The sequence below is a fragment of the Gymnodraco acuticeps genome, unplaced genomic scaffold (genome assembly GCF_902827175.1).
Source record: "Gymnodraco acuticeps unplaced genomic scaffold, fGymAcu1.1, whole genome shotgun sequence".
Taxonomy (NCBI): domain Eukaryota; kingdom Metazoa; phylum Chordata; class Actinopteri; order Perciformes; family Bathydraconidae; genus Gymnodraco; species Gymnodraco acuticeps.
In genome coordinates, this window is record NW_022992059.1 from 870117 (window position 1) to 886076 (window position 15960).

Here is a 15960-nt window from a genome sequence, read left to right on the forward strand (position 1 = left end):
GCGTCCATAACAGATGTGCTTGCCCCTGCCTCTGTGGAGAGTTGTTTGACAGAGTCAAAATGCGCATTCACACCGCAGTACTTTTCCCACAAAGGTGTACTTAGTTCTCGCGTTCACACCGGAATAAGTCCCTGGGGGAGGGTTAGGCAAATGAAGCCGCAGACGTCACTTCTTCTTCTTCTGCTTTGGGTTTACTGGCAGGCCGCAAACCACTTCACGGCGTATACTGCCACCCGGAGTCCCCGGCCGGAAGTCCCCGGAGTTGGGGACTGGCTTCAGTAGAAGATGCTGGGACTCCCAGCAGCTTCTACTGAAGCCTTCCGATCAAATCGCCAGAACGCCGACACCTCCTCATCTCCACCGCTCCCATGTTTTATTTAGTGTTGCCATAAGTTAGTCTCTCTGTGTTGGTGCGCTGGGCTAATGCTAATGCTAATCATGCTAATGCAAGGATAATAAAATGGCGGCTTCACAAAACTTTTTGGGAGTTTTACGGGGCGTGGTTTGCAATCCGCCCAGCCAATCAGAAATAGGAACCTTTTTCTCCCACGAAAGTCCCTGCTCTCTAGCAGGGACAGAAAAGGGGGTGAAAAGGTTCTCATGAACTAATTTTAGTTCCGGCTCTTTTTGGTGTGAACGCAACTTTTCGGAACTAAAGTGGGAAAAGTACTGCGGTGTGAACGCGCCTAAAGACACCAGTGGTTCTAGGTGACAAAATAGCCCACACACTGCTGTTGCTGTGATGGCCATTTTATTTTATGTATTATTATGTTTTTGTTCCCTCCTGATTTGTATTTATGGTTTTATTTGATCTATTAATTTATGTTGTGCCTACTTGTACAGGTAATACACTAGTTGAATTAAGAAGATGCATTTCTAGCACACGCCGTCCACCGCGGAGAATAAACAGAAGGGCAACCATGCTCCGGGGTCTTCTTCGCTGCTTTTGGTGTATTTTGAGGCGGCAGCAGCGCCACTTACAGGCCCGGCATATGTACTACAGCGGGTCGAGCGCTCTCGTGTAAACGCACACGTTAATTGAGCAAACGTTCCCGTGTAAATGGGGTCTAAGTGTAATATAAGCCTCTGAATGGTACAACCCAGCCAATGAAGGTCGGAGCCGAGGCTTCTAAAAAAGGGGACCATTCCATGTTGGTGAGGCGTGTTGTGTTGTTGAGGCCAGCCATGTTTTGGGGAAAGACAATACAAATATTTTCTATTTGAAACACCCTTTGGACTCATTTTCTTCTCTTTGCCTCCATGGCCGCTCGGGTATCGTTACAGCGATGTTTGTAAACACAGACCATATTACTTCCATAACACGTTGCGCATTGTTTCTGATACAGCAACGTTTCTGATAGGGGACGATAGGTTGGGGCGGAACGTTGCCAGGAGTTTAACGTAAAGCCAGCCCACATTTGAGTAATGTCATCATCTGGATCTGCAGCAAATCTGGATCAGCTCCGTTGCTCCCCCGTTTTTAGAGATAATAATAACAAATAATAATAATAATTTCAATTTTTATAGCGCCTTTCAAGAGACCCAAGGACGCTTTACAATGGGAAACAAAACACCAAAAGAATAATAGTCACACAGATACACAGGTTGATGAGATGTGGGTATAAGGAGGAGAAGAGAGGGTTTTATTTTCTGACACTTTGTGATTCTCCTTACACACCGGGCGGGGACACATATTTATGTATAAAATACATCAAAAAGGGCATTTTGCATGATAGGTGACCTTTAATTTGTTTTGTGAGGATTTGTTCACGCATTCTGAAGTTACTATATATCTTATTCTATACAGCAATAGCTGTTGAGGAATATGGCTCTTAGTAATGATATACCAATCAAATCTGGTACTTAAAAGATATATAATTGCAATAACTTATTAGTGTCAGTAATTCAATCTGCGGCTGCTTCTATATAGCTGCTTTTCACTTTTGTTAAAAGCTTTGAATTCCATGCTTAAATGCTGACAGATATTTAGTTTACTACAAATGAATACACCTTCTTTGCAGAGCACTGTGACTTTCTGTTAGTTATGTGAAAACACTTGTAATTACTTTTGTGTGGCAGGACTTGATGCCTGAGTCGGGCTCTTGTTAAGCTTTGGGGGGGGGGGGGCCTCAGACTCTGATCCACACTGCAAAGCTCTGTGCTGGATCTCTGCCAATCATTACCGCCTACATCAACTTCTCAGACAGCTTCCTGGCTCACAACCATAGCTCACAACACATTCTTAATCTAACCTTGACACCCATTGTTAGAATGAAACGGTGAGCATCACCATCTTAAATATGTGAAATATGTTTCCTGGCGTGATCTTACTCTCTGTAATAAGGTGCAGAGTTATCTTAAAATAACCTAAATGTCATTCTGGCCAACACTTATAGTTTCACTGCTCTGTTCCACACTATATAACAAGACCGGCTTTCTGCCCTCGAGGCCCTGACACACCAGGCTGAAATCGGCCGTTTTCGTTAGTCGGACGACGAAGCGTGCCCTGTCGCCCAAACTCAATTTGGTGTGTCCCGCACCGCCGGCCGTGACACACCTTATTTGGCCTTTCATGGCCGACGCACGGCCGATTCAACATGCGTCGGCCACAAGCAGTCGGACAAAGAAATCACTCTGATTGGCTGTTCAGCTAGCGAATCAGTGCATGAGAAGCGAAACGGTTGCTTGAGAATGTCTTCCACAAGCAACACTCAAATGGCTCCAGTAAACAATGAACGAAACATGTTTTTGATGGACGAGAGTGAAAATGGAACGCACACGCTATTTGTTGTTTGTTTATATCACGTAGTCTGTTCTTCTTCTCTGTTTTCCGGTTGTTGCCTCTTTTGAATGATGAATACACACTACCGCCGCCTGCTGGTAAGGAGAGTTATTGCCGCTCACGCATGCGCAGTTCGTACGTGCTCGGCTGAAGTCTTTGCGGTGTGTTCCAGTGCGACACATGGCCAAGACGCAGGAGAACACGCCGACGCAACAGTCGGCGTCAGCGAGTTCTCTGGTGACTGCTTGATGTGTCAGGGCCTTTAGAATAAATCCAGACACAGCAATTTATCGTCCCAAACTTCTCCTGAGGTCAAGATGAAAACATCACAAAGTCCTGGCGTGGACCTATAGAAAGTTTGTTTTCTCTTTTATTACTTTTAAAGAACTTCTTTTTTAGTTGTCCTTTTTAAAAATGTACCAAATTGCCTTGGTGCTCTTAGGCTAATTGTTCACATTTATGGTTATTTGTTAATGTGTTAGACCAAATAGGAATAACAGAAGATGCGCGTAATTCCTATTGTATGTATACAGAGGCGTGTGGCGCAGTGGGTTGGGCATTGGTGGTCACAGGTTCAAACCTCACTGCAGTCAGCATGTCGTTATGTCCCCGAGACACTTCACCCCAAATTGCTCCTATGGGGATTGCCCACAGTATTTAGTATGTAAGTTGCTTTGGATAAAAGCGTCTAACAAGTGACATGTAATGTAATGGAATGTAGTACACAGGGATCGTATAGAAATGTTTTAAAGGGGCCCTATTATGCTCATTTTCAGGTTCATATTTTAACCTTATGATTGGTCAACGTCTTAGAGATGAAGACCGTTTACTTGCACAAAACCCTGTAGAACACACTACAGGAAAGGGAGCACCCCAAAATGCATAATGGGGCCCCTTTAATTTTCCGTGCGAGGCAGCAAAGAGAAACGAGAGAAACTGGTCACAGAAAGAAAAAATGAAACTTTATTAGTTTTTATACTTACCAACACTTTGAAATGAAAACCTATGTAATTACTCACAACTAATATAGATCTGCACAGAGCAAATGAATCAATCAAAAATAGTTACGAAGTTCTATCACTTTTTTCCCAAACTGCAATACACACAAATAAAAGCTGAAAAAAAATCAAAAAATGTCAAGTCATTCTTTTTTTCTTGCTGTTGCTGCCACATGTAAAGTGAATACAAATAAAAAGTGTTTAGACGAGCTACACAGCTCTCCTGTGTCTATGCGAATAAATAATTGCACATCGCACCCTATTATTGCATTAGTTGCAGTTTGTTTCAAAATTGTAGAATACTCAGGCATATAGACAAATGTAAGTACAGTTTCAAACAATGAATATTGATGTTATTGAAATCACACTACCATGGCGATCAAATTCATATCTTTGTCAAATGCACATGCCGACTGTGCTAATAAGCCTTATCAATCCTTGATTTTTATGTTTTTCAATGCTTTTACATGTGTACTTATTTGAAGCAAACGCCTCAGTACACGCGCACTGATAACAGTTGAATAAAAGCCATAATACCCTTGAGGATTTTCTATACCTTTACAGTAATGTTGGGAAAGAAAACCCTCTTAGATATAAGCCAACTGTCTTCGTAAAGCAAATTTGCCCCCAAAAATATTTAATTTACTCATTTGACAAACATTCCCATTGAAGAACCAGCTATGACAACTCATAATAGAAAGAAACACAAATTCATAATTTCAATGCTAGCACTACTACTTGAGTTCACATCAAAATGTAAGAATTATTGCAGAATAATCATTGACTATGTTCAGTATAGCGATACAGCATTTGTCCTTTTACATAATCACATGTATATTACCAAAGCGCTTAAGACCCTTAAGAAGTTACAGGAAAAGTTAAACATGTTGGTAATGTCAAACTTTTCCTTTAAGCTCAGCATAGGCTACTGAAAAATAAAAACAGAAAAAGTTTAAGTGAAGTAATTGAGACAATTAAAATGCAGAAAGTTCCTGTTTTGGACAGTAAATAATGAGATTCGACAATAACATTCAACAGCTGTTTGTATTATGTCAAAACTTAATAGAGCTCAGCTGATCAGAAATGAGATGACTCAAGCTGTCCAATATTTGAAGCATCATCCACACCTCCCTCTCAAATAAAACACGATACGACAAAACTAACTTAGCTTCATGATCAACAAAGAAAAAAAGTCACATGTGCATCACCACACCATAAATAAATACATGCTGGTTCAAAAACCAGTGAAGCCGGAATCGTCATCCAACCTGTCCTTTGTCAATGACATAGTCGTGACAATAAAAAGACATTCAAACCTAAAGCGTCAAAAAGAAAAGACAAGATGAACAATCTTGAAAAAGAGACTTCCATGGGTTCCCCCCAATGAACCCCTGAACATTCCTCGGCCCAAAAAATACCGTTTGGCTTCGTCCAAACATTTAGGCCTCTTTGCCGTAAAAGTCGTCTTCTTTCCTTTGTTTTTTTTACTTTCAAAGGAACCACATTTATTTTAATAAAAGGCCGAAAAGTTTGGACGCAACACTTTGGCTTTAAAGACCAACAAATTCCTCCCACATCAGAGGCAGTCCAGAGTAAAGTGTTGAATAGTCTATTGCATGAGCGCCGCGTAGTCGACTAATGTGCTAAACCACAAAAGTCCTTGTACAAAACAAATACAGTATAATAATAATAAGTTAGCAAACAATCATTACAATTTTCAGTTTGTGTTTTTTTAGCAACTGATTTTTCACTAATTCCCATTCATGCATCTATATACTAATCGGTGTTGATAGAAGGAGGCTCTGTCGGAAAGCTTTTCATTTGGGCGGGGAGCAGGACTAGATGTGAATGGCCAAAAATGCTGAAAATGTTTGCGGAAAAGAATGGGACATATAATAATAACATTTGAAGGAACACGTAGACTGAACAGGTTTACTGAAATGCACAACGATACGACACTGAAACATGCAATATAAGCAATAATGTAAATATAGGAAACTAACATGAGAAGGGAGGCTCTAGGAGTGATACCATTGGCTTAAAAGGGTCATGTGATGCAGCAACAAGTCATGGGTAGAGATTGGATTTAGACAAAGATGCAATTTAGGACAAAACCAGAACAGTCCAATTTTTTTTCTTTCCAAAAATATATTATCAAAAAAGGTCAATTTGGCTACATCCCACCACACACTCCGCCGATAGCATCACTGCGCAGCTGGAATATGCGAATAACTTCGTTCTACAAAATAAAACTTAATCTTTTACAAGTTTATACTTTTGAATGATGTTCTATGACGCAGCACAGACAGAGAGAAAAATAACGCAAGAGATAGAGAGAAGAAAGATTAACACAAGTTATTCCTAATAAACATTCAACATGCTTCAACAGTTTTCTAAAAAAAAGCCTAATCAACAGAGAATCTCTTTTTTGTAATTCTTTTTTTTTTGTATTTAATTTGGCTCTCTGAAATAAAAGCGAGCGCACATCCCTCCCCGATGTATAAATAACTTTTCAACCAGGGCGGGAAGGCGGACAGGTTTTCAGGGAGCCAGAGCCAGAGTCCGGGGGGCTTCATCAGGGTTGTCTGCGGTGGTCAATCGCTGGAAAGGGCCAAACGGAGGAGCCAGTCAGGGATTCAGGACGTGGTCATGGAAGATGGGTCGTTCCACATGGCCGCCACGTCTCTGAACCTGTGGGAGGACCATTGGTAATTGAGAAATAATGTCCTTAAAGTAACCTGCTGCTTTACATTACATAGCTTTTCTTTTAGCTGAAGCTTTCACCCAAAGTGACCTAGTGCATTCAACTGTGAAGAACTCGGAATAGTATGAAAGATGCACTACATTCTCCTCAAATCAGCCAAAAGGTTTTAAGTGCATTGGTTGCAAATGAGCCAAATCTTTATGTACTTGATTTGAGCAATGATCAATCTGAATACGTTATGTATCCTGAGGGAATTGGATTTTGTGACAGGTGCTTCATTTAAGAATAAAATAACATTTAATAAACAGCGAAATGCAATTTAAAACGTGCACATATTACTACAATATTGGTCAAAGAAAATATTTCCAAATGGGTGTATAACAAATTAATATGAATTATTATATGAATTGCTGAAAAGCAGATTATTGCTAAAAATGTACAGTAATAATTCTAGGTGAACATTGCACAGTAGAATATTAACTAGAGAATGCAATTCCTGAAGAAATTGCTGTCTGACGCAAATGAACTAATGTGTAAGAAGAAAGTGAAGAAGCAGGAATATTTGGATAACAGCGAAAGGGTTCCATATGAATGGACGTCAGAGAAAAAGTTATACACATTCATGAAACTCCCAATGTATACAAAATGTAAAAGATTTAAGGTTTCAACACATCACCGAATACAAATGTGGGACATTTAAGTGTTTAACTCATCAGGGAGGAAGTCCAGGTGCCTGTCTTTTAACTACTGACTTGTAAGGCCTGACTCTCTGAATAAACGTTGTCTCTGACCTTGCATTGATGAGGTACTGGGCCAGGCTGATGTTGGCGGGGGTCCCTGTGATGGTGATCTGGCGCTCCGATGACCCTTCCATGGCGTTAGCAATTTTGATCTGTGCCCCAGACATCTGACGGATCTCGTTGATTTTGGTTCCCTGGCGTCCGATTATGCAGCCTATTAGCTGGGAAGAAAATGGGGACGGGACTTAGGATGGCCAGAACAAATCAAAGACACACATTTTTATCTGACGCCATATTACACTGCACTCGATGTGATGCAATACTACGGGTCATTGTCAGCCTTTCAACCATAACTCTTATATTCCTTTCATTGGGGCAGCAAGTCTTTTCCATTAAGGCCATTCACTTTACAAAGCCAACTGCCTTTGGCTGCACTATATCTCTGCTGTGGTCCTCTATAGCTGCAGCTGTCAGATTGTATTGCTAGAAGCTAAAACGGGAAGCCATATTAAGAGATAATAAACCAGTTTTTTTTACTCTGTGGTCGAACAACATTTTTGAATTTGTGCTTTGACAGATGACTAATGCCTTGCTTTGTTCCTGTGCAGATTTTTCAGGAATTGAACGTATAGTTTTAACACTCTTTTGTATTAGTTGTTGTAATCTTTATGTAAACAGCCTGGCATCATTGTTGTGACTAGCTTTGGTTCCAATGTCTCATTGACCTTTATTTTCCGAATGTTTTGGTTTCAAATAAGTGTTTTAGTTAAGGGTATAGTGTATTGAAAGTGTAACAGAAGACTTATGGACATACATTATAAAATATGTGACTTTTGTTATAGTGTCGTCAGATCACGGCAAATCTGTTGTGGAAAATTAAACAAAAAAGCACTCACGAGAAGACATGTCACACATTAAGACACATGTACTCACATCATTGGGAATGGTGAGTTCATGAGTACTGGCCTGGTTATTGGCATCCAGACCTGCTGCTGCAACACAGGAAAAGGAAATACAATAGAGTTTGGCACATTGAGGGAGTGAACAGCATTGATGAGATGTAGTCCATGGTGTTATTTAACTCCCTGACCAGTAGAAAGTCTGGCTCTGTACAACTCCTATCACCTGACACTTGATTTCTACTAAAAAAACATGAGGCAATTGCATCATTACAGAAAGATACGAAGGGGACACCAAAGAACAAAAGAAACCTCAACATCAACAAGAGCAAACCACCAGCAGGCCATGTCAATGGCAGTGCACGACAGAGACCATTAGGACAATGACGAGAAGAAGAAGAAGAAGAAGAAGAAGAAGAGTAAAGACAGGAAGAGAAAGAGAAAAAAAGGAGGTAGAGAACGTGTTTGTCTCTACAGGTAAAAACGAGAGAAGGAGCTTTGGTAAAGAGGGGCGTCGTGTAGGTGGGTACGTACCGGGGAAGGCAGGGGTGGTCTGTCCGAGGGGGTTAAAGGGGGTTTGCTGCATAGCCAACTGGTGGAGCTTGCTCAACTGCTGAGGGGGGGAGGAGGAGGACAGCAGTGCTATGAGGTCATCGTTAAAAAAACACACTCTCGAACACACACACTCACACGCACAGACACACACAAACAGGTCTGTCCGAAATGCTACAAGAGTAGAGAGGATCTGAGGAGTAGTAACAACACAGACAGGTGAAGGACAAAGACTAAGAGATACAAAGAAAGAGAGCAGAGAAGAAGAAGCTCATGGAGGACTTGGCCTGAGACTGTGGTGATGGAGTCATCCTAAACCGGTGACTACCATTTTAGGATGATGTCAGATTTACCATGCCATTTTTTCAGCAATGGTCCACTTGCACTATTTGTGTCACAGGTTCATTGTATTTGACATGCCTGGGACTTCCATTGCCAACAACTGTAGCTTTTGCAGATAAAGCCTTTGAATCTTGAATTGAATCTTGACTCTTGATTTCCAAATTGGCTACACGTTCATACTCTCAAATAGTTAGATGCAGATGCTTGGTTAGACACCCCTTGACTTGACTGTTCTCACTTTTAGTGTCATTTTTCAATCTGCAGGATAGTCTTATAGACTTCAACAAGTGGTTAACATGTCCCAATGTATGTGACATAAGATACAGTAACATGTTACTTTTTATACACTTTGCTACCTGACTGTTTCCTTTACTCTAGTCCAAATGAATATGCTCACTGGCTATAGGCAGATTTGTGCACCAACGCAGGTTCATTAACCAAGCCAAAATTAGACAAGTTTGGTGTGAGAAAAGGCTGATTATCTCGTCTTCCATTTTCTATTTTGTTGTTCATTTTGGAAAGGGGGAGTTTCAAATATATTTAAAGAAAACTCAATCATAAGTCACAGCCACAAAATCTGCTTTTCATACTATTTTTTCATTCTTTTTTTTCTTGGTTCTGATTTTGATTGCATTATTTTCAACTGGCAAATAAGTCTTCAACAATTTCACAATGGCTCCGGTTACTATAAAGCGCCAACCCTATTTTATGCATGTTCTAGTTGATTTGATATAACCGTAAAACCACCAGCCATCAGGCCAAGCTCCACAAGGTTGAATGCCCAACAGAGGGCAGGGAGGAAATAGTCAGAAAAGTTAGAAGATAAAGGAATTACATATCAGAAATAAAGCTGTATTAATATTAGCAATTAATATTAATATGAGTGGAAAGAGAGTAAAGAGCCTGCAGATTTGGATGCAGTGACAGAATAATGGAGCGTGCAGTGTGCACTGCCTCGTGGGGTTCGCACTCACGTCAGGATGAGGGATGGCGTACTGTCCTTGAATGGTATAACCCTGGAAACAAGAGAAGAGCTTATTGTTATCTCATTACACCAGTGGAACAAATACCAAAACATACAGCCTATTATAGAAATATATTTTTGACAAGGGAAAACTAATCACTCTACAACAAACTATACGTGATGTAAAAACTGTTGACTACCACACTCTACAGACATATTTTTATTTTATTTTGTATCACTACAAATTCATGCACTATTCATACATCAGATCCAGTTGAACTCAATCAATAGGGGACAACACAGACAGTGGGGGGGGTGAGGGGAGGCGTGAGGGAAACCAGGTGAGCGGCCCTAAAGCGAGTGATGAGATTGAGCTTTTAGGTGGTGGTGGGCCACAGGGGTCAGAACTGAGCTAAATTCATTTCATCAGCCAAGAGAGCGAGCAGTGGTAGACCGTCACCAGAGAAATAACACGTCTAGTCTCTGCATTTGGTCAGTAAAGTAGAAATTGGAAGATTTTGTATTAATAAATAAATAACCGACATCTAAATGTAGGTATGTTTTGCTTTCCTAATTTCCATGAGAATATTTGAATCAAACACAATTCAACTTCATATTTTACTGGCTACAACACTTAACCTGTCATTATTCATCGAGTATTAAAAGCCACATTAAGCATGCTAATGGGAGTCTTATATAGAACTTAATTAGCCACTTTTGTAATTATGAATTCATTGATCAATTTAATTAATTGGTTGTTACATTTAGATTTGCTGATTTTCCTTATCCTATGATACAGCAAACTGAATATTTGGGGGATTTTCCAACCTTAAAGCTACTTACTTTGTTTATATAATAGCTTCAACTCTAGCGTTTCATACGGATGTGATTGCAATGGTTAATTTATTTTCTTCAATTGAATTAAATGTTTATCTGTTTTTATCAACCATGCAAATGATCCTCAGTGTTTTCACATTCATCTCCTGTAATTCACACCCTGTCCAGTAGGTGTCTCTACGGAGTTTCCCTTCCTTTGTGTACACCTGATGCTCCCCTGCATGGGTCGCTTCGAATGATCTTCCTAAGTAAGTAAATGTAAGTGTCTCTTACAGTAGGTTCTATGTTTGACTTCCTTTCATTCAAGCTCACCAAGTTATTTTTGCTCAATCACTATAGGATGTTGTTGGTGCTTTCTTTATTTTAATTTGAGTTAGCTTGATGGCATAATTTTTTAGCACATTTTTACACTTTCTTTAAAATATTTGTATCATTGGCTGCTACTTCAAGACTTAAGACTGTAACATCACTTTTGTGAATTAACCCTCTGCAAAATATACATTTACATGTGTTTATCTTAATGTTATTACTAGAAGCTATTTCCACTACGGTTTATGTTAACTTACATTTATAATTCAGCTATGTTTTTACCATGAATGTCTTTATTTAATGTGTTAGTCTTTGACCTTGGATTTGAACTCTCCCCTTTGCTCTAACAAAGTACGTTTTAAATAAGGATTTCTGATTCTTGTGGCAGTGTTTTGTTCATTGTTTTCTGTTAATGTCTTTATCCAAGTTCTGGTTTGCGTGGCTGCAGGTCATGGAGGACAGTGAGGGCACAGTAGACAGCAGTGATATGTCATGCTTGTCAGGGGGGCTCAGGGGGAGTGAGGGAGGGAGGATAAGTGAGAAAAACCTGGTGCAACACTAACAGGCAGTGGCTGGTGCTGCAGTAAGAGGCTGAGGTTGGCCGTGGACGCCCCCAGTGGGTCTGCTCTTACCTGGCCACCTGAAAAAATGACAGGGGTGGAGGCAGGCTTGGGGCGGTAGGGGATAGTGGCACCTTTCGGTGGGGACTGAGGAGAGCAAAGGAGGAGAGAGTGGGGGGAAGAAGAAGAAGGAGTGAGATGTGGAGAGAGTGTTAGAACAGAGAGAAAGAAAGAAGTTGCATAAAGTGAAACCAAGAGGGACAGTGCCTTGGGGAGGACGACCTGTGACACAAAGTGCTCTTCAGTGTGTTCATGCCCACAGAAAATGTCCAAATCGTGGTTCAGTGCACAACTAAACTTGGATTTACCTGGAACATCACTTTCAACTGGATAATGATGAGTCTACATACTGTGTTTGTAATGTCTAAAGTCCATGTTTGAGAGACTTACAGTCATGTCACATATCTCCTAGTATCCATGGCTGGTGCCATCATGAAGGCCCAATGGAGAACTGGCTGTGCAGATAGTTCAAATGAATGGTGACGGAGAGACAGTGTGTAGCCCTTTGATTTAAAGCATTATGAATTGTTGAGGACAGTAACAGACAGTTTAAGTATTTTCTACCCTGCAAAATACAGTCCTAATTGTTTGATACGTACTTAATTTCTGCTTTTTTGTGACTGGAGCAAGCTGGCTAAACTGTCTATATAAGATTTTAACAAAAATATTTAGACTGCACAATGAGATTTTTGATAAATAATTTTCAGTAATTTAGATATAATTACAATGTATGTAGTACACTTTTCTGTAATTGATCATATCAATTCAGGAAAAGAGACTACATTTCTAGTCTCATATCTCTATATCAATATAGCCCAGACCTACTTTCAAAATGTACAAACCAAGACGTCAGAGCACAAAAAAACAATCAAATGCATTGGTTATGAAATAGTAGTAAATAACACAGTAATTAACATTTTGTAATCAGAGAGATGCAGATCATCCTTAAAATACTCTAGTATGTGCTAGTATTTATAGTTTTCATTGTTAGTGGCAGAGAATTCAACACATATGCACAAAGGATTTTCAGAAAATGAAGCCGAATGTAATGTAAACTATTCTATTTATCAATTGTGTTTTGTATTTAATTGACTGGCTTACATCTTAAAGATTGAAAACAACCATCTTTCATATTCCATATCATGCATTTGAATGAAATGATTCAGATTGTGGTTCAGTGTGAATCATGTGAACTTGATATTTCCCTCTCTGTGGTACTGTACCTCCAGCATCACCACACAGATCTGTTTGACACACTGGATGATGGCTTCAGGCGCTCCGGAGATCGTCACTGCTCTCTCCGTGGAGTTGGGCAGCATGTCACCTGCAACCTGGACCTGAGCTCCTGTGGACTAATATTGAAATAATCTGAATGAATGCATTGACATGTATGTAAACTTGTAAAGGGATACTAGAGCAAAAAACACTACACATGGGGGAATATAAAGGACAACAATCTTAAATCAATGTTTTAATCCCATACAATTTACAAGGAACTACAGTTGAATAGAGTTAATAAATAATAAATGACGCCATGAAGTAAATAACAGCTTAATATGTATTTAGTCTAAGAGAAGACATGGTATAAAAACATGAATAGCAATGTCTTTGCTGTAGTTTTGCCTTCAAACAAAGTATTCTAGTTAGTTCAATGAAATAGAAATAATAGACTACCTCTCTCATTTCTTTGATTTTGGAGCCTCCTTTCCCGATGAGAGAGCCGCACTGGCTGGCTGGGACGACGAGCCTGAGGGTGACCGGGGGTTTACTGGTGGCCGGACTGTTGCTCATAGAGTTTATTATATCCTGAGGGAGGAACCAATGCTGTTATCAGACCAATATACCATGTATTTACAGAGGTAGCAAGTTTACTGCACCACAAAGTAAACTCTTTTAGATATGTGCACATTGTATTTTTTCCTTAGTTGTTATATTTATATATATCTGAAAATACTTGACATTAATAAACCTTATGTGTTATTAAGAATCATTTATAATATACACCTTCTACCTGATGAATAAAACGGTTAAAGGGCATTTCCTCTGTATGTGTACATCTGGAAAGTCCTCTTATTTTCCACCTACAAACTGATGTTGTTTTGGTTTCGCCCTGCTTTGATACCCAGATCTAAACCTCAATACTGTGCCTTTTCCAAAGGGTGCTGCAAGGTTAGATCAGCATATTTCTGTCCTACATAACAGAGCGAGCCTGCTTTGTATTCATTAGGAGACGCAACAGTACTGACAGTAAAGCAAAGCCAGGGGTGGGAACTGAGTACTTTACTTAAATCAACTCTGAGGTACTTACATGTAGCATTTTTATTTGAATGCCACTTTCTACTGTCTATATATTTGTATTTATACACTTTCATGTACAAATGTCAAATATAATTCAAGCTTCTCAGATGTGAGGATATGCAGCTTTCCCCCTTAAATAATTGTGTTCTTTTAGTTTGAAAACATAATCGAATCCATGTTATTGGGAAAGTAATCAGCAGAATATTGCACAAGGAAAATATAAAAAAACAATATTCAAAACAAATGAACTACATCAATTAAAAGATCCCATGTCATGCTTTTCCGGTTATTACCCGTCCCCTTGTGTTATGAAGGTTGTTCTGCATGTAAACGGTCTGCAGAGTCACAAACCCTCAAAGTGCACCCTGTAGCGAGTAAAACTCTAACACAGAAAAGACCTGTCTATGCTGCACCATAGACAGGTCTCTTTTTCCATTGTTTTCTTCCTGGGTACAGTGACGTGCCCATACCCAAATGGACCCATTGGTCCAAATGGACCAATCCGTGGAGCCGTTACGTTCGCGGAGCCGTTACGTTAAATTTGTGGATTGGTCCAAATTGACTTCCTCACACACACACTCAATCTTTTCTCAGCTGCAGCTCCTCCGATTTCTCCCCCCAGAGACGGCGGGACGCGGCGAGGCTGTGAGTCGGTGTGTGAGCACACATACAAACTCCCAGCCAGGCTACGGGTGTGTGTGTGTGTGTGTGTGTTCGGGCTGGGTTTCGCTGTGTCTCGCAGGCGGCCACTGAGCTCATAGGGAGGGGGGGCAGGAGCTCCAACAAGCCGTTTAGGACAGAGAGTGAATACACATACTTTACAGAGATGCTGAATGAGAAACCAATGTGAGTTTGGAACATTGTACAATATAAATCTATTGTAGTAGACCTCAACAATGGAATTATGATCAGTAGAAATGGCTAAGTCATGGGACCTTTAATAGATACAATTGAATAACAGTACGTTCTGTAAAACGTTTTGCATTTCTCTACAATAAGTATTTTTAATTGTTTTCTGAATATGCTTATATTCTTTTATTTCACTTATTTAAATCTAAGAGTACTTAAAGGAGCAAAGGATCTGAATACTTCCTGTACCGCTGTGGCAAATGTAGTGCTTTGATTTAGTATAGTGCTGTACTTTAAAGTGCTAAAATGGTGAATGTGTTACCTCCTCAAACTTGTATGCTATCATGGCGAAGGCCTTGAAAATAGCATCTGTGGGCCCAGTGATGGTGACTATCCTCTCAGGGCAGTTCCCCTCTGAGATGTTGATACGTGCACCGCTCTATAGGCCAACAAACAATTACAGGATTAGGAAAATAAGCATATGTTAAAAGCGGTAACAATACTTTTCTAAAAAGTCCTTCTTACATCTTCACGCATTTTCTTCACCGTTTCTCCTTTCTGGAAGTAAAAAATAAATAAAGATATAATTGCTGTAGGCGATATGACATTGTACATGGTGTGCTGTGTGTGATATACCTTTCCAATGATGCTTCCAACCTCCTGCAGACACACAAACAAACAATGTTAAGTGTATAAGGGCTTGACGTCACCAGGCAGATTTTAGGAAATATAAACAAGTAGCCGCGTGTCTCGGTACCTTGCCGTGCATCAGCAGCCTGATAGTAAGGGTCACGTTCAGGCCTCCTTCTGATTGGACCTTGATGGGCTCCATGTCGGGATTGGATGTAAAGGAAGGGGCGTGGTCACGTGAGAGAGGAGTTCAAGGGCCAACGCGAGTGTGATGGTGGAGTCAGCCAAGCGGTCACCTGCCAGAAAAAAGAATACAAGACAACTGTTTCAAATATTTTCCTCTGCGTCTCCTTGCTTTAAGGTAGGGTTTACTTATGTACAAATCCGCAAAAACAGTATAGTTAAGTGCTTAATTTAGGTAGGGAAATGTTAATAT

General features: G+C 40.1%; 1 protein-coding gene across 4 annotated transcripts; it reads right to left on the minus strand.

Moving 5' to 3' along the window:
* Nucleotides 1-6309: 6309 nt before the first annotated feature.
* On the minus strand, nucleotides 6310-15757 carry pcbp3 (poly(rC) binding protein 3). 4 transcript variants are annotated; one of them, XM_034202216.1, is made up of 12 exons: nucleotides 15652-15757; nucleotides 15531-15554; nucleotides 15420-15452; nucleotides 15217-15333; nucleotides 13422-13553; nucleotides 12971-13099; nucleotides 11760-11834; nucleotides 9992-10033; nucleotides 8658-8736; nucleotides 8158-8210; nucleotides 7276-7445; nucleotides 6310-6471 (listed from the first exon to the last, which is right to left on the minus strand). In XM_034202216.1, exons 1-12 carry the CDS (start codon nucleotides 15724-15726, stop codon nucleotides 6417-6419), a joined length of 984 nt encoding a protein of 327 aa, XP_034058107.1. In that variant the 5' UTR covers nucleotides 15727-15757; the 3' UTR covers nucleotides 6310-6416. The 4 variants fall into 4 exon arrangements, with proteins under 4 accessions (XP_034058107.1, XP_034058106.1, XP_034058104.1 ...); XM_034202215.1 differs by having other exon boundaries at nucleotides 8158-8213; XM_034202213.1 differs by having other exon boundaries at nucleotides 8658-8733; nucleotides 11691-11834.
* Between the last annotated feature and the right edge of the window lie 203 nt (nucleotides 15758-15960).

What these genes read in the sequence shown, in the direction of transcription:
- pcbp3 (XM_034202214.1), bottom strand. Translation starts at nt 15,726, where the DNA reads ATGGAGCCCATCAAGGTCCAATCAGAAGGAGGCCTGAACGTGACCCTT. An exon ending in AACTCACCATTCCCAATGAT is followed by an intron (nt 7,446 to 8,157) that starts GTGAGTACATGT and finishes TTTTCTTCCCAG; the next exon opens with CTAATAGGCTGCATAATCGG. An exon ending in CAGTACCTCATCAATGCAAG is followed by an intron (nt 6,472 to 7,275) that starts GTCAGAGACAAC and finishes GTCCTCCCACAG; the next exon opens with GTTCAGAGACGTGGCGGCCA.